General features: G+C 53.0%; 1 protein-coding gene across 2 annotated transcripts in view; it reads left to right on the forward strand.

Annotated features, from left to right (window-relative positions):
• The window catches only part of LOC310889982 (uncharacterized protein), a 29,140-nt gene extending 21,407 nt beyond the window's left edge, over positions 1-7,733 (forward strand). Inside the window, exons 1-4 of one of the 2 annotated variants that reach the window (XM_083818332.1) lie at positions 2,825-3,633; positions 3,827-4,295; positions 4,432-4,495; positions 4,606-7,733. In XM_083818332.1, coding sequence (XP_083674458.1) covers positions 4,206-4,295; positions 4,432-4,495; positions 4,606-6,590 — 2,139 coding nt within the window. In that variant the 5' untranslated portion in view covers positions 2,825-3,633; positions 3,827-4,205 and the 3' untranslated portion in view covers positions 6,591-7,733. Of the gene's footprint in view, positions 1-2,824; positions 3,634-3,826; positions 4,296-4,431; positions 4,496-4,605 lie in introns of those variants that run through there. The other variant, XM_083818333.1, reaches the window with a different exon arrangement.
• The last annotated feature ends 11,045 nt before the right edge of the window (positions 7,734-18,778 follow it).

An 18,778-nucleotide genomic window follows, 5' to 3' on the forward strand; every position in this document is an offset into this window, starting at 1 on the left:
GGGTGCCCACCACTGCAATCACCAATGAAAATGCTAGTTCAGTGAGATCCTCGCCTGAGCCTGTGTTATTGGCTGCAGGTTGTTTCTCACTCTTTGGAGTCTCTATGGTCAACGCAAGGGAACTGTAGTCTTTAACAGACCATTGTGTCTCTCAACCTTTCCGGAGGCTTCTGGATGATATGGGCGGTGACACACCCATTCAATGCAGTGTTTCTTGGTCCAGGAGCTCAGAAGAGTATTTTGGGAATGATTCCCATTCTCCGACTGAGTACAAATACCAGGTTAGTCTCATGACCAGCAATTTCATCATATCATAAGACAGTGTTACACCGCATAGTAACATACCTATGACGACGTTGCCATCACTGAAACGTGGTGGGACCACTCCCATGACTGGAGTGCTGCAATGACTGGCTATAGGATCTTCAGAAGGGACAGGCAGCGCAGAAGGGGTGGTGGTGTGGCTCTCTATATTAGAGAGTGTTTTGACGTTGTGGAACTTGAGACTGGGAATGATAAGGCTGAGTCCCTGTGGGTTAGGGTCGGCGGGAAGGCCAACAAGGCAAGCATCCTGGTGGGGGTCTGTTACAGACCGCCAAACCAGGATGAGGAGACGGATGAGGAATTCTACAGGCAGCTGGCAAAAGTTGCGAAATCATCAGCTCTTGTCCTCGTAGGGGACTTCAGCTTCCCAGACATATCCTGGAAATGCGATACAGCTCAGAGGAAGCAGTCTAGGAGGTTTCTGGAGAGCGTGGAAGATAGTTCCCTGATGCAGCTGGTTAGTGAGCCTACCAGGGGAGGTGCCCCACTAGACCTTCTGCTCACAAACTGTACTGGGTCGGGCTGGGATGTTAACTTTCCCTGCAGCAGCCCATACAGTGCTGTGCTCTGCACTCGTAGCTAGAACAGCGATGGTATCACACCAGTGTTGTGTCTGCTGCTGAGCAGTGCTGGCACAGCATCAGGACTCTCTCTAACTCCACTAGGGGTGGGCAAAGATGTGAGAAAAGAAACGTCACCAGGGCAGCTGACCTAAACCAACCAAAGGGATATTCCATACCATACGATGTCACACTCAGCAATAAAAGGTGGAAAAAGGAGGAAGAGGGGAGCGGTGGGCTCTCGTTGTGAAAACGTCTGTCCTCCTCCCGAACACCGGCTACGTGCGTTGAGGCCCTGCTTCAAGGACGTGGTCAAGCATCGCTCATTTGTGGGAAGCAGAGAGTAATTTCTTTCCTCTGCACTTCCACATAGCCTTTACTTGTTTTGTTTCGTTTTCCCTTTCCCCCTCCCTTTTCCCCTTTCCTTTTTCCCCTTTAGTTAAATTGTTAATTGTTTAGTTAAATTGTTTAGTTAAATTGTTTAATTAATAATAATCTTTCCTTAATAATTATTTTTTTTCCTTTAATTAAATCATCCTTATCTCAACCCGTGAGTTGTTCTTTCCTTTACTTCTTCCCCTCCTCATCTAAGGAGGGGGAGTGAGAGGGCGGTTGTGGTGTTCAGCTGCCTAGCACAGTAAAACCACCACACAAACAGAGAAGGAGTGGTGGGAGATGTGGTGGTTGGGAGCTGTCTTGGGCAGATTGACCACGAAACGGTACAGTTCTCTATTCTTGGCGCAGTCAGGAGGGGGACCAGTAAAACTGCCATCTTGGACTTCTGGAGGGCAGCCTTTGAGCCGTTCAGGACACTGGTTGGCAGAGTCCCTTGGGAGGCAGTTCTGAAGGGCAGAGGAGTCCCGGAAGGCTGGGCACTCCTCAGGAAGGAAATCTTAATGGCTCAGGAGCAGTCTGTCCCCACGTGCCCGAAGACGAGCCGGCATGGAAGAAGACCAGCCTGGCTGAACAGAGAGGTGTGGCTAGAGCTTAAGGAAAAAAAGAGGGTTTATGATCTTTGGAAAAGAGGGTGGGCCACTCAGAAGGATTATAAGGATGTTGTAAGGATGTGCAGGGGCAAAATTAGAAAGGCCAAAGCTCATCCGGAGCTCAATCTGGCTACTGCTGTTAAAGATAACAGAAAATGTTTTTAGAAGTACATTAACACAAAAAGGAGGACTAAGGAGAATCTCCATCCTTTACTGCATGCGGGGGGAAACTTAGTGGCGAGAGATGAGGAAAAGGCTGAGGTGTTTAATGCCTTCTTTACCTCAGCCTTTAGCGGCAAGACCAGTTGTTCTCTAGATAGCCGGTACCCTGAGCTGGAGGAAGGGGACGGGGAGCAGAACGTGGCCCTCACAACCCACGAGGAAATGGTTGGCGACCTGCTACAGCACTTAGATGTATGCAAGTCAATGGGGCCAGATGGGATCCACCCGAGGGTACTGAGAGAACTGGCTCAAGAGCTGGCCAAGCCGCTTTGCATCATTTATCAGCAGCCCTGGCTATCAGGGGAGGTCCCAGTCAACTGGCGGCTAGCAAACATGACACCCATCTACAAGAAGGGCTGGAGGGTAGACCTGGGAAACTATAGGCCTGTTAGTTTGACCTCAGTGCCAGGGAAGCTCATGCAGCAGATTATTTTGAGCGCCATCACGCGGCACTTGCAGGGCAAGCAGGCGATCAGGCCCAGTCAGCATGGGTTTATGAAAGACAGGTCCTGCTTGACGAACCTGATCTCCTTCTATGACAAAGTGACGCGCTTAGTGGATGAGGAAAAGGCTGTGGATGTGGTCTACCTTGACTTCAGTAAGGCTTTTGACACCGTTTCCCACAGCATTCTCCTCAAGAAACTGGCTGCTCTTGGCTTGGACTGGCGTACGCTTTGTTGGGTTAGAAACTGCCGGGGTAGCCGGGCCCGAAGAGTCGTGGTGAAAGGAGTTAAATCCAGTTGGAGGCCGGTCACTAGTGGAGTCTCCCAGGGCTCAGTACTAGGGCCAGTTCTCTTTAATATCTTTACCGATGATCTGGACGAGGGGATCGAGTGCACCCTCAGTAAGTTTGCAGACGACACCAAGTTAGGTGCGTGTATCGATCTGCTCGAGGGTAGGAAGGCTCTGCAGGAGGATCTGGATAGGCTGGAGCGATGGGCTGAGGCCAACTGTATGAAGTTCAGCAAGGCCAAGTGCCGGGTCCTGCACCTGGGGCACAACAACCCCAAGCAGCGCTACAGGCTGGGAGACGAGTGGTTAGAAAGATGCCTGGCTGAGAAGGACCTGGGAGTATTGGTTGATTCCCGAGGAGCAATGGCAGTGTTCAAGGCTGGATAATCTCCCGAGAGTCGCCACTTGCCATTTGGAGTCTTTACTGAAGCTAGAGGAGAACTGCAGGGGCGATGAGACTTGACAGTGCTTCCCCATTCCTCTAGCTCTTTTACCAGTTTGCTAAAAGGAGGGGTTGTGGTTTAACCCAGCAGACAGCTAAGCACCACACAGCCGTTTGCTCACTCCTCAACAGTGGGACTGGGGAGAGAACCACAAAAAAGGTAAAAGTCATGGGTTGAGATAATGACAATTTAATAGCGAAAGAAAAGGAAGGGATGATAATAGTAGTAAAAATGGAATACACAAAGTAACTGATGCACAACGCAATTGCTTACCACCTGCTGACCAATGCCCAGTTTGTCCCCAGACAGTGGCGGCACACCCTGGCCAACTCCCCCAAGTTTTATTGTTCAGCATGACGCGATATGGTATGAGACATCCCTTTGGCCAGCTGGGGTCAGGTGTCCTGGTTCTGTCCCCTCCCAGCTCCTTGTGCACCCCCGGCCTCCTCGATGGCAGGGCAGCGTGAGGAGCTGAAACGTCCTTGGCTCCATGTAAGCACTGCTACGCAATAATTAAAATATTGGTCTGTGATCAGCATTATTCTCTTCCTACACCCAGAAACAGTACCATACCAGCTACTAGGAAGAAAACCCGATCTCAGCTGAAGCCAGGAAAGGATGGATGGCATCAGAAGGGAACCTGTAGTGTGGCATATTAACCAGCTTGGGGTCAGGGACAGGAGCAGCTGTCCGACACGGCTGGAGCTGGGCAGTGGGCTCAGACCCTGGCCCCAAGCGAGGAGCCCGGGGAAGCCGTCCTGGTCCCCCACCTCCCCACAGGATGCAGCACAGGGGCACCGGCCTGCTTCAACGTGGGCTGGGGGCTGTGACCTCACAGAGGCGTTGCCGTGTACTGTCTGTGACCTCACGGCCGTGACCCTATAAAGCACCGGCCACCACCCCCCGTCTGCCAGTGCGGTCATACCTGGCTGTGAGCGATGGCTGACGACAGCAGCTTTTTCCTCATCCCCGGCCTCATGCTTTTGCTGGCCGGGATCTCCCTGCTCTCCAGGGGTCGAGACCGACAGGTACGGGGGCTGGAGGGTGGGGGAATTCGGGGCTGGGAGACTCGGGGCTTTGGGACTGGGGGGCCAGGAGGTGTTGGAAGGGGTCCCGTGGGTCCCTCCCCAGGTTGGTCACTGTGCCGTGCTTCTGTGCCCACAGGGTGACGGCCGACTCCGGCGAAGTTGTGGACGGCGGCAGCGGCAACCACCGGTACCAAAGCCAGGTGAGTCCCCCGTGGGTGAGCCTCAGCACCGAGCAGCCCATCCCTATGGGGCTGCGGTGGCCCTGGTGCCTCTCTCCCACTGCAGCTCAGACTCCCTCCCTGTTTTGCAGGCGGCAAGAGGCGTTACCGGTCAGTTACTGTGGACCACATCGTACATGAGTCCATCATTCGCCCAGACGGGGGGCTGCCTCACAGAGGGGTGCAGCTCACTCGCCCTCTCAAATTGCCCATGGCCCCCCCAGCTGTTCCTGATATGGTTAAAGTGGCTGCAGGACAAGCAGCAGGACGAGCTGCAATGCCAAGGAAAGATGATCGTGGCATCTCTGGAAGAGAAGACAGATTGCTCTCTTCTATCAACACCAGCGGAAGAGTGGAAAAAGCAAGTGATTCCTCCAGAAGGAACAAGCAACCGCATGGCCTGACAGCCCTCAAACGTTCAATAACCGAGACTCAGGATCGTAGGGCAGGAGACAGGGACAAAGAGTTGCACTCTGAGGTGAGCTCCTCCAGCCAGCCACCACAAATGGACTGCATTGTGCGTGAGAGCATTCTCCGCCCGGATGGAGGGCTGCCTTACATGAGTGGATTGTTACTGCGGCCTCCTGCACAGCCCAGGGCAGAACCAGCCGTACTGAGCCCTGAGAACACCATCCGCAAGAGCTTCTTTCATAAGGATGAGGAGCAGACAAGAAGAGAAAAGGAATTCCTGCGGCCTCACAGATTGTCCATGGCTTCTTCAGCTGTTCCTGGCATGGCCAAAGTGGCTGCAGGACCAACAGCAAGACCACCTACAATCCAGAGAAATGCTGGTCATGGCATGACTGTGAAAAAACACAAATTAGAGTCTTCCACTGACACCGACAGAAGCATGGGGAAACCAAGTGGGCTCTCCACAGAGAACCAGTGCCCAAAGGGCTTGAGGGCATGCAAAATATCTAAGATGGAGATTCAGGATTACATGGAAGGAAAGAGGAAGCAAGGGCCACACTCTGGGATCAGCTCCTCCAGCCAGCCACCACAAATGGACTGCATTGTCCGGGAGAGCATTCTCCGCCCTGATGGAGGGCTGCCTCAGAGGAAGGGGGAGTTCCTGAAGCCTTTTGGGTTGCCCATGCTCTCTTCAGCATTTCCCAGCTGGGCCAAGAGGGAAAAAGGACTACCTTTGCCCCAGGCAAAGAGAAGAGATGGCAGGTCTGCACCTGGCAGGCACACAGACTGTGCTCTTAGTCCCAAGGAATGCACAGGGAAACTGGGCGGGCTCCCCATGAAACAGCAGCAACCCAGGACTGACATTCGGGGCTCCACGCAATGCAGTAACAGTGAGCCATCTGCAAGGTGGATGATTGTTCATGAGAGGTTACTTGACCCACAAGAGGGACGATGTCAGCGGAAGGAGGTGTCCAAGGGGCGACTTCCACAGGACGACCTGTCCCAGCCACCTTTTGAACTGTCCACGGCCCTTCCAGTGCTTCCCAGCCCGGCCAACGGAATTATGCATAAAGACCAGGGCTGCCAAACTGACTATGTTATCATCCTGGATCCGTTTGTGACGGATGTCAGGAATGGGAAAGAGCCCGACACTGCAGCGCCTCTCAGGATCAAGAAGCTGCAGCTGAAGGAAGAGCACCGCAGCAAGCTCAGTGAGCACATAATAAAGAAGTGCCGGGAAGTACAGCTGCAACGCTTCCCTGGGCCAGTGCAGAGGTCCACTGAAAAGATGCATCGAGCACTGCCCAAAAATGCCTGTGCTGGGGCCGGAGCCTTACCACCACGAAGTCCCTGTGTCCGCTTCATCAAGCACAAGCCCCTCCTGCATCCGGACCAGGTCAAGCAGAGGAGGCTTGGGGCATCCATTGCCTGCCCAGCAGCCTCGAGGACACCACGCTCCCGCCCCGTGCCTGTCTTTTTCCACAGCCCTGAGGCCACGTTTATGCCTGAGGAGCAGCGTGAGGCCCTGGAGCTGCACATTCGTGCCAAGAAGCTGCAGATCCTTGAGAGACGTCTGGGCACGAAGCATCCATCCCAGTCAGCTGTGCCCCAGGAGGAGGGTGGCAGGGCAGCCCTAAGGACCAGCGCCCTGCCCAGCATGCCCTGAAAAGTTGCAAAGACATCGAGCACCTCGTGGAACCAGGGATCCCACCAGGCAGACTCTGCTGAGGCGGTGCACAAGAGCAAGTGGCAGAACCTGCGGGCACTCTACTCTGCCCTGCAGGGCAAGGCCCACGGTCACAAGTAGCAATTGTGGAAAGGTGTGACAGAGGACCAGGGGCCAGGCAGCTCACTCCTCCGGTCCAAATAAATCCTCTTCCTAGCCCCATGGTGGGAATCGTGTCTTGTTTGTGAAGCGCCGGCAGACTCACGGTGGGCTGTGCCTGCAGGCTGGAGGGGGGTGGCAGGGAAGGGGTGTCCCAGGGCAGGGGGCTTGCCCATTAGTCCAGTGTGAATTCACCCATTCCTCTCTTAATTCAGGGGTATTCTAACTGACACCTTCTCAAACTCCTAACTTGCAATTCCCAACTGGTAGCTCACAACTCATGACTTGTTTCGTGCATCCATCGAGAAAATAGTTGCCTACCTGAGGGTGAGAGAGCTACATACGCAGAGGCTGATGAATACTTAGGAGATACCCGGCTCGATCGCGGTTCTCCTGATCCTCCTGACAGTGATGATTTAGATGATTTGGGCAAAGGCAATGCCATGGAGCTGGCTGCTCCTGTGAAAGGCATTGAGCAAACCCAGATGCACCCCCTCAGACTCCCGCGAGAGGCTTGGCCTCCTTGGAGTTAACTCATCTCCAGCTATAACTGACGGACCGTGTGTGGGAAAAAGGGGCACATCAGGATACCCTTGTGAGAAGCAATCTGTAGAAAGTAACACGGGCTCAGGTGAGGATCTCAGTGAACTAGCTTTTTATTCATGATTGCAGTGCCGGGTGTCCTGCAAGCAGGAGCGCGAAGCAGACGTGTATCATAACCTTATATCCCCTATTACCCGATGCTTGATTCCTCCCCTGTTTCCTCACTGGCTGAGTAGCACAGGTTCAGAACCTACTCGACGCTTGTTGCTATACCATGTATGTCCAATTTTATTTGACCAACCTTTAATTTCTCCTTTTCCCTCCTTTTTTCTTCTCTTGTGACTGGAGGGGCTCGTGACTTTTTGTTTTTGCTGTATCCGCAACTGCTTGTGTTGTATTTCTTAGCCATCCTCCTTGTTTTGGGAGAGTGGGACCTTCCAATATCCCTTTATCTGCTTAGCATACTCCCCACTGTTATGCCACTGTTATGCCTGCACGATAGCTTTTAAAGATGCAAAGGCCCCAAACCTGCAGCTCACAGAGCAGGGCAGGAGTTGGGGCCTCAGAGCATCTGGAGCTGCAAGGGAGCCAGAATGCTGCCCAAGGCAGGGGCACTGCCTGCAGGTGCAGATGGCAACTGAGCCTGCCCAGACTGAGGTTCAGGATCACAAGGCAGGAAACGGAGCTGAAATGATGTGCACAGGGGGCTGCTCCTCCAGCCAGCCGCCAGCGCTGGGCAGCATGGTGCATGAGAGCCACCAGATGGGGTATGTCCCACCATCCAGCCAGCAGCAACAGGGATGATCCTTCATGAGAGTCTTCTTGACCAGACAAGGGGCGATGTCGGTGGAAGGACCTGTCCCAGCAGACTCTTGGATTGTCCACGGTCCTCCCTGTGCTTCCCAGCCCAGCCAACACAGTACTGCAAAAAGACCGGGGCTGCAGAACTGACTTTGTCATCATCCTGGCCCCTGCCACAAGGTACATGTGCTCATGGCACTTGCACCAAGCCTGTGGCACCCAGGGTACTGGAGCGGTACCGACCATCAACAGCACCCGCTCCCTCTGGGGAGTGGAGGGGAAGGTGCTGATCTCTGCTCTTTTGGGAGAGCAACGGGACCTGAGGGAACAGCACGGAGCTGTGACAGGGGAGGGTCAGGCTGGGTGTTAGGAAAAGGTTCTTCACCAAAGAGGATGGTTGGGCACTGGAACAGGGTCCCCACGGATGTGGTCACAGCAGTGAGCCTGTCAGAGTCCATGCAGTGTTTAGACAATGCTCTCAGACATCGCGTTTGGTTTTTTGGTCCTTTGTGGAGCCAGGAGTTGGATTCGATGATCGAGGTGGGTCCCTTCTAACTTGGGATATTCTATGATTCTATGGAAGAGTGAGGCCCTTGTTGGCATAGTATCCACCAAGAGCCCTTCTCTCCCAACTTGGTATTGTGAGAAAAATCTCAAATAATTTTCTTCAGACAGGATCTTCTGTGAGGCTATTTTATTCATGATTGCAATGGCGGGCGTCCTGCCAATTAGGAGTGCATTTTTGTAAACAAATCATAACCTTTTATTCCCTATTACCCAACACCTGATCACCTCCCCTGTTTCCTCATTGGCTGAGTACTACAGGCTCACAAGCTACTCGATGCTCCTCTATACCATATATGCACAATTTTTCTTTCTTTCTTTCTTTCTTTCTTTCTTTCTTTCTTTTTTAACCCTTTAATTTCTCCTTTTTCCCTTTTTTCCCTTTGCTATGTATTGAGAACGTGTGATCTTTGTTTTACTGTTCTCACACTGCTCATCCCGTTTTTCTCAAGCTTCCACCTTATTTTGGAACAGTGAGGCCTTCTACTGTCCACTTATCTACTTAGCATTTCTCTTTGTTATGACTACACAATTAGCTCGGAATACAGAAAATTAGCTCTCTGCTGCAAAAACGCAACTTAGTTTCTCACAGGGGGAGTGGCCTCTTCTGTGGGGGTGGCAGGAGAAGGGATGGGTGCCCAGAAGGGCCAGTGCTTCCCTCGTAGCAGCTGTAGGCCCTGCCCCTGTCTGACAAGGGGCTGAAATCAGCTTTCTGAGGCTGTGCAGTTTGGCCATGCATAGCTCCAGTTTTGCTTTAACACACGTTTCAAGACAACGTGACTTTCGAGGGGCTCCTCCTCCAGTCCCTGTCAGGATTCCCTCCACGGACGGCTAGCTGGCGGTGTGTCACGCATCACGGAGATGGGAGTCCACGGGGCTGACAGCAAGCAGCAGGTGAGATGTGTGTGTCCAGAGCTGCAAGGGAGCTGGCGAGGGACAACACAGGGCATGGGTGCTGCTTTATGGAAGGTGCTGGAAAACCTGACAGAGGCCGGAGGGGCTGAAGGAAGTGCCCGCCACCCAGAACCAAAAGGCAAGGGTGACAGCGGCAGCTCAGCAAACAAAGGACTGCAGGAGGGTTGCTGATGGAGTTGCAGGCAGAGACAGAGCATTGGGTATGGTGTGGGGTGTGGGAGGAGCTGGGAGCTGGGATGTGACCCTGGCCCTACGCAGGGAGCCCAGGGGGAGCCATCCTGGCCCCCCACCCTGTCCACGGCATGCAGCAGAGGGGTAGCTGGGAAGAGCCAGCAGCCCTGGGCAGCGTCCCCATGATGGCAGAATGCTCAAAGCCACAGGACCCTTGCCCAGGGCGACAGGGATCTGGGGTCGTGGTAGACAGCAAGTTGAATATGAGCCAGCAGTGTGCCCTGGCGGCCAGGAGGGCCAACCGTGTCCTGGGGTGCATCAAGCACGGCATCGCTAGTAGGTCAAGGGAGGTGATTGTCCCGCTCTACTCTGCGCTGGTGCGGCCTCACCTCGAGTACTGTGTGCAGTTCTGGGCACCACAGTATAAAAAGGACATGAAACTGTTGGAGAGTGTACAGAGGAGGGCTACGAAGATGGTGAAAGGCCTGGAGGGGAAGACGTACGAGGAACGGCTGAGGTCACTGGGCCTGTTCAGCCTGGAGAAGAGGAGGCTGAGGGGAGACCTCATCACAGTCTACAACTTCCTCGTAAGGGGGTGTCGAGAGGCAGGAGACCTTTTCTCCATTAACACCAGTGACAGGACCCGCGGGAACGGGGTTAAGCTGAGGCAGGGGAAATTTAGGCTCGACATCAGGAGGGGGTTCTTCACAGAGAGGGTGGTTGCACACTGGAACAGGCTCCCCAGGGAAGTGGTCACTGCACCGAGCCTGTCTGAATTTAAGAAGAGATTGGACTGTGCACTTAGTCACATGGTCTGAACTTTTGGGTAGACCTGTGCGGTATCAAGAGTTGGACTTGATGATCCTTAAGGGTCCCTTCCAACTCAGGATATTCTATGATTCTATGATTCTATGATTCTATGATTCTATGACAGCAGAGCCCGGCCGGTACCCATGTGTCAAAGCCTAAATTATTACCTGGCCTGCAGGTATTTCAAGATTGGAACAGTGGCTTTGGGAATTCTGTTATACACAAGAACAAGAAGGCGTACTTTTCTTGAGACTTCCCCAACACATCCTACCTTGCTGCCAGGGGGAGACCCCACAGAGCTCTCTCATGGACAAGTCAATATTTTTCTGTAGGAAACTGGAGTTTTTTGAAACCTGGAAGCCCCATGCCCTGCCTCTCCTGCAGGCTGGGTGGCAGCTGCGCTCAGATGTAGAGCTCTGCAGCAGTGATGTCTTCTGTTGCCCCTGGGAAATCTTATCCCGGATGGAGTGGACGCTGCTGCCGGTCGGTACCGCTAAAGTACCTTTGGTGCCACAGGCTTGGCACAAGTGACAGGAGCATGTGTACCTGGTGACAGGGGCACTGTGGTGCTGTGAGGATGAGCTGGAGTGGCTGCAGGGCTTTTGGGGTCTTGTGGAGGCTGTTAAGCTGGGAGGTGTCATGGCCGACCAGTGTGGCCTTCCTGCTGGGAAGCTGCCATGTGGAGTGCTCCTGGGGGTGCTCTCGGAGCGTGAGCCCAAGCCTGGGGAGTTCTCAGCACTGCTGGGGCATTTTCTACTCCAGGGCCACCACTTGTGCCCTTTGGGGCCTGCCTCAGTACCAGCTCTGTTTGGTGGTGTTGTCCCCTCCGTGCTGGTGGTCCCCTCCTCCTGGGGCAGTGCTTGCTGTGACGCATGCTCTGTGCTAAGGTGGTCCCCACTGTGCTGCAGCCTCTTGCTGTGGATGTGCAGCTCCAGAGCCTCGTGCTGCTCCTCAGACATGAACCTGGTCTCGGTGCTGTGAAAGTAGATGGGAACTGGGAGGGAGCGTGGTGTCCTGGAGGCCACTGGACAGGTGATGGATGCCCCAAGCTCCTTCTGTTTGACCTGGTCCGGACGGAGGAGGGATTTGGGCTTGAGGAAGCGGACACAGGGACTTGGTGCTGGTAGGGGGGCAGAGCCAGCACAGGGATTTTTGGACATTTCGGACATTTTTGGACAAAAAAGGACTCTTTCCTTTTTTGTAATCCTGAATTTCCATCATGGATGGCTTGGGCACTCTCACACCCTGCAGGCGCTGGTTCTGTGTGGAGAGTCCTATTGGTTTCCCCATGCTTTTATCCGTGCCAATGGAAGACTGTAACTTGTGGTTTCTCACAGACATGCCATGATCAGCGTTTCTTCGGATTGTAGATGGCTCTTGTGTTGGTCCTGCTGCCACTTTGGCCATGCCAGGAACAGCTGAAGAGGCCATGGACAATCCGTGAGGTCGCAGGAATTCCTTTTCTCTGCGTGCCTGCCCCTTCATCCTTCCGAAAGAAGCTGTGGTGGTTGGTCTTCTCAGGGCTGAAAAGGGCTGTTTCTGTCTCATCCAGTACAGGAGGCCGCTGTTTAAACCCAGGACGAGGGGTAACGGACACAAACGGAAGCACAGCAGGTCCTGGCTGAATATGAGAGGGCATTTCTTTACTGTGAGGGTGACAGAGCACTTGAACAGGTTGCCCAGAGAGGTTGTGGAGTCTCCTTCTCTGGAGATATTCTAAAAAACGCGCCTGGATGCCATCCTGCGCAATGTGGTCTGGGTGACCCTGCTGGGCAGGGGGTTTTGAATTGGATGATCTTCAGGGGTCCCTTCCAACCTCAGCCATTTGGTGATTCTGTGACCACCGTCTCAGTGAAGAATGGTCCCAACCACCCAGCCTCACCCTCCCCTGTCACAGCTCCGTGCCCTTCCCTCGGTCCTGTTGCTGTCCTCTGGCAGCTCAGCGCCTGCCCCTCTGCTCCCCTTGTGAGGAAGCTGCAGGCCGCCATGAGGCCTGCTCTCAGCCTCCTCTCAGCTGGGAAGGAGCTCTTTATTACTTTTGGTCCCACTTGATGGCAGAATTGTCAGCACAACCGCTTGACTTTTGCTAAAATGAGCAGTTAGCGAAGGGCTTTATTAAGGGCCGGTGTCATGGGGCAGTAATGCCATATCCGCAGGCCTGGCGGGACCGACCCACGCACTCAGGCAGCCCCTTCTTGCTGCTTCCTTTCCAAAGCCTGCACTTCAGGCAAGACTGCAGATTTTCCTCACTCTGCAGCCTGTCTTTGTACACTAAAGAGTTGCTCTTCTCCTTTTTAAAGTTCTCTTTCACTCTGCTCTTTCTCTCTTGGCATTTTTCATCAGCTTTACCTCTTGCTGAGTGATGGCTTGCTACCATTTGCCTAGCTAAGGTGGCCTGTCTTCTTGAAAGCCAGTAAAATAACCTAAAGTGCCCCTTGCCCTGTTTCGTGCCCATGAGTTCAGGTTGGTGGGGATTGCTGCCCAACGATCACATCTTCCTGCCACTTGTAGGACCATGGAAACAAGAGCAGAAATCTGCTTGATTTCCTTCTGTTGCACCTGCCTGTATCTGTCGAAGAGCTGAGTTACTTTACCAGTTTTCTGCTCTTGTTTGCTCTGGGTATGTAGAAACAAGTACGCTTCTAGTTCCTGGAAATGGAAGCTCCATATTTTGGCAAAACAGATTCTGTTTTATTATGAACCACAGGAATGTCTTGAAAGAATTTTTGTATTTCTAGCTCTCTAGCCAGTGTAGCAGGAGCAATGGCAGGACTATGTTTAAAATCCTGCGGCAAGTGAGTAAATGCATATTGTAGTCCCTGCCAGGTACAAGCAGATCCCTCTCTATCTGTCTCCAGTATTGGAATCGTAAAAAACACATCCTACGTGTCTACTGTGTCCATCCGTGGAAACGCCTGTTCATTAGAAAAATAGACTTTATCAGTTCAACTGGGAATAGACCAAGTAGCCAGTGCAGTGGCGGCATTCAGGGCTGTGTAATCTGTGGGTCGCCACGTGGCCTTTTGTGGGAATGAGAGTTGTGGTTTTGCAGGGGAAAATGCCACTAACCTTGCATATTCAAAAGTGATTGTGCAGGCATAATGGTGGTATAACAGTGCCAAGTATGTTAAGAAGATAGGGGGACAGTGGAGGTTCCCACTGTCTAGTCAAGGCAGAAGAAGTCCCTCTAGTCACAAGAGAAGAAGGGAAAAAAACAAAAACGAAAACAACAACTAAAGGAGACATTAAAAGTCGGTCAAATAAAATTGTACATGTATGGTATAGTAATAAGCGTCAAGTAGGTTGTAAACCTGTAGTGCTCAGCCAGTGAGGAAATGGGAGGAATCAAACGTTGGGTAATAGGGGATGTAAGGTTATGATACACCTCTGCTGCGCGCTCCTGCTTGTAGGGTGCCCACCACTGCAATCACCAATAAAAATGCTAGTTCAGTGAGATTCTCGCCTGAGCCTGTGTTATTGGCTGCAGGTTGTTTCTCACTCTTTGGAGCCTCTATGGTCAACGCAAGGGAACTGTAGTCTTTAACAGACCATTGTGTCTCTCAACCTTTCCGGAGGCTTCTGGATGATATGGGCGGTGACACACCCATTCAATGCAGTGTTTCTTGGTCCAGGAGCTCAGAAGAGTATTTTGGGAATGATTCCCATTCTCTGACTGAGTACAAATACCAGGTTAGTCTCATGACCAGCAATTTCATCATATCATAAGACAGTGTTACACCGCATAGTAACATACCTATGACGACGTTGCCATCACTGAAACGTGGTGGGACCACTCCCATGACTGGAGTGCTGCAATGACTGGCTATAGGATCTTCAGAAGGGACAGGCAGCGCAGAAGGGGTGGTGGTGTGGCTCTCTATATTAGAGAGTGTTTTGACGTTGTGGAACTTGAGACTGGGAATGATAAGGCTGAGTCCCTGTGGGTTAGGGTCGGCGGGAAGGCCAACAAGGCAAGCATCCTGGTGGGGGTCTGTTACAGACCGCCAAACCAGGATGAGGAGACGGATGAGGAATTCTACAGGCAGCTGGCAAAAGTTGCGAAATCATCAGCTCTTGTCCTCGTAGGGGACTTCAGCTTCCCAGACATATCCTGGAAATGCGATACAGCTCAGAGGAAGCAGTCTAGGAGGTTTCTGGAGAGCGTGGAAGATAGTTCCCTGATGCAGCTGGTTAGTGAGCCTACCAGGGGAGGTGCTCCACTAGACCTTCTGCTCACAAACTGTACTGGCTCGGGCTGGGATGTTAACTTTCCCTGCAGCAGCCCATACAGTGCTGTGCTCTGCACTCGTAGCTAGAACAGCGATGGTATCACACCAGTGTTGTGTCTGCTGCTGAGCAGTGCTGGCACAGCATCAGGACTCTCTCTAACTCCACTAGGGGTGGGCAAAGATGTGAGAAAAGAAACGTCACCAGGGCAGCTGACCTAAACCAACCAAAGGGATATTCCATACCATACGATGTCACACTCAGCAATAAAAGGTGGAAAAAGGAGGAAGAGGGGAGCGGTGGGCTCTCGTTGTGAAAACGTCTGTCCTCCTCCCGAACACCGGCTACGTGCGTTGAGGCCCTGCTTCAAGGACGTGGTCAAGCATCGCTCATTTGTGGGAAGCAGAGAGTAATTTCTTTCCTCTGCACTTCCACATAGCCTTTACTTGTTTTGTTTCGTTTTCCCTTTCCCCCTCCCTTTTCCCCTTTCCTTTTTCCCCTTTAGTTAAATTGTTAATTGTTTAGTTAAATTGTTTAGTTAAATTGTTTAATTAATAATAATCTTTCCTTAATAATTATTTTTTTTCCTTTAATTAAATCATCCTTATCTCAACCCGTGAGTTGTTCTTTCCTTTACTTCTTCCCCTCCTCATCTAAGGAGGGGGAGTGAGAGGGCGGTTGTGGTGTTCAGCTGCCTAGCACAGTAAAACCACCACACAAACAGAGAAGGAGTGGTGGGAGATGTGGTGGTTGGGAGCTGTCTTGGGCAGATTGACCACGAAACGGTACAGTTCTCTATTCTTGGCGCAGTCAGGAGGGGGACCAGTAAAACTGCCGTCTTGGACTTCTGGAGGGCAGCCTTTGAGCCGTTCAGGACACTGGTTGGCAGAGTCCCTTGGGAGGCAGTTCTGAAGGGCAGAGGAGTCCCGGAAGGCTGGGCACTCCTCAGGAAGGAAATCTTAATGGCTCAGGAGCAGTCTGTCCCCACGTGCCCGAAGACGAGCCGGCATGGAAGAAGACCAGCCTGGCTGAACAGAGAGGTGTGGCTAGAGCTTAAGGAAAAAAAGAGGGTTTATGATCTTTGGAAAAGAGGGTGGGCCACTCAGAAGGATTATAAGGATGTTGTAAGGATGTGCAGGGGCAAAATTAGAAAGGCCAAAGCTCATCCGGAGCTCAATCTGGCTACTGCTGTTAAAGATAACAGAAAATGTTTTTAGAAGTACATTAACACAAAAAGGAGGACTAAGGAGAATCTCCATCCTTTACTGCATGCGGGGGGAAACTTAGTGGCGAGAGATGAGGAAAAGGCTGAGGTGTTTAATGCCTTCTTTACCTCAGCCTTTAGCGGCAAGACCAGTTGTTCTCTAGATAGCCGGTACCCTGAGCTGGAGGAAGGGGACGGGGAGCAGAACGTGGCCCTCACAACCCACGAGGAAATGGTTGGCGACCTGCTACAGCACTTAGATGTATGCAAGTCAATGGGGCCAGATGGGATCCACCCGAGGGTACTGAGAGAACTGGCTCAAGAGCTGGCCAAGCCGCTTTGCATCATTTATCAGCAGCCCTGGCTATCAGGGGAGGTCCCAGTCAACTGGCGGCTAGCAAACATGACACCCATCTACAAGAAGGGCTGGAGGGTAGACCTGGGAAACTATAGGCCTGTTAGTTTGACCTCAGTGCCAGGGAAGCTCATGCAGCAGATTATTTTGAGCGCCATCACGCGGCACTTGCAGGGCAAGCAGGCGATCAGGCCCAGTCAGCATGGGTTTATGAAAGACAGGTCCTGCTTGACGAACCTGATCTCCTTCTATGACAAAGTGACGCGCTTAGTGGATGAGGAAAAGGCTGTGGATGTGGTCTACCTTGACTTCAGTAAGGCTTTTGACACCGTTTCCCACAGCATTCTCCTCAAGAAACTGGCTGCTCTTGGCTTGGACTGGCGTACGCTTTGTTGGGTTAGAAACTGCCGGGGTAGCCGGGCCCGAAGAGTCGTGGTGAAAGGAGTTAAATCCAGTTGGAGGCCGGTCACTAGTGGAGTCTCCCAGGGCTCAGTACTAGGGCCAGTTCTCTTTAATATCTTTACCGATGATCTGGACGAGGGGATCGAGTGCACCCTCAGTAAGTTTGCAGACGACACCAAGTTAGGTGCGTGTATCGATCTGCTCGAGGGTAGGAAGGCTCTGCAGGAGGATCTGGATAGGCTGGAGCGATGGGCTGAGGCCAACTGTATGAAGTTCAGCAAGGCCAAGTGCCGGGTCCTGCACCTGGGGCACAACAACCCCAAGCAGCGCTACAGGCTGGGAGACGAGTGGTTAGAAAGATGCCTGGCTGAGAAGGACCTGGGAGTATTGGTTGATTCCCGAGGAGCAATGGCAGTGTTCAAGGCTGGATAATCTCCCGAGAGTCGCCACTTGCCATTTGGAGTCTTTACTGAAGCTAGAGGAGAACTGCAGGGGCGATGAGACTTGACAGTGCTTCCCCATTCCTCTAGCTCTTTTACCAGTTTGCTAAAAGGAGGGGTTGTGGTTTAACCCAGCAGACAGCTAAGCACCACACAGCCGTTTGCTCACTCCTCAACAGTGGGACTGGGGAGAGAACCACAAAAAAGGTAAAAGTCATGGGTTGAGATAATGACAATTTAATAGCGAAAGAAAAGGAAGGGATGATAATAGTAGTAAAAATGGAATACACAAAGTAACTGATGCACAACGCAATTGCTTACCACCTGCTGACCAATGCCCAGTTTGTCCCCAGACAGTGGCGGCACACCCTGGCCAACTCCCCCAAGTTTTATTGTTCAGCATGACGCGATATGGTATGAGACATCCCTTTGGCCAGCTGGGGTCAGGTGTCCTGGTTCTGTCCCCTCCCAGCTCCTTGTGCACCCCCGGCCTCCTCGATGGCAGGGCAGCGTGAGGAGCTGAAACGTCCTTGGCTCCATGTAAGCACTGCTACGCAATAATTAAAATATTGGTCTGTGATCAGCATTATTCTCTTCCTACACCCAGAAACAGTACCATACCAGCTACTAGGAAGAAAACCCGATCTCAGCTGAAGCCAGGAAAGGATGGATGGCATCAGAAGGGAACCTGTAGTGTGGCATATTAACCAGCTTGGGGTCAGGGACAGGAGCAGCTGTCCGACACGGCTGGAGCTGGGCAGTGGGCTCAGACCCTGGCCCCAAGCGAGGAGCCCGGGGAAGCCGTCCTGGTCCCCCACCTCCCCACAGGATGCAGCACAGGGGCACCGGCCTGCTTCAACGTGGGCTGGGGGCTGTGACCTCACAGAGGCGTTGCCGTGTACTGTCTGTGACCTCACGGCCGTGACCCTATAAAGCACCGGCCACCACCCCCCATCTGCCAGTGCGGTCGTACCTGGCTGTGAGCGATGGCTGACGACAGCAGCTTTTTCCTCATCCCCGGCCTCATGCTTTTGCTGGCCGGGATCTCCCTGCTCTCCAGGGGTCGAGACCGACAGGTACGGGGGCTGGAGGGTGGGGGAATTCGGGGCTGGGAGACTCGGGGCTTTGGGACTGGGGGGCCAGGAGGTGTTGGAAGGGGTCCCGTGGGTCCCTCCCCAGGTTGGTCACAGTGCCGTGCTTCTGTGCCCACAGGGTGACGGCCGACTCCGGCGAAGTTGTGGACGGCGGCAGCGGCAACCACCGGTACCAAAGCCAGGTGAGTCCCCCGTGGGTGAGCCTCAGCACCGAGCAGCCCATCCCTATGGGGCTGCGGTGGCCCTGGTGCCTCTCTCCCACTGCAGCTCAGACTCCCTCCCTGTTTTGCAGGCGGCAAGAGGCGTTACCGGTCAGTTACTGTGGACCACATCGTACGTGAGTCCATCATTCGCCCAGACGGGGGGCTGCCTCACAGAGGGGTGCAGCTCACTCGCCCTCTCAAATTGCCCATGGCCCCCCCAGCTGTTCCTGATATGGTTAAAGTGGCTGCAGGACAAGCAGCAGGACGAGCTGCAATGCCAAGGAAAGATGATTGTGGCAT

This window comes from Anser anser (assembly GCF_964211835.1).
Source record: "Anser anser genome assembly, chromosome: Z".
NCBI classification, from domain to species: Eukaryota; Metazoa; Chordata; class Aves; order Anseriformes; family Anatidae; genus Anser; species Anser anser.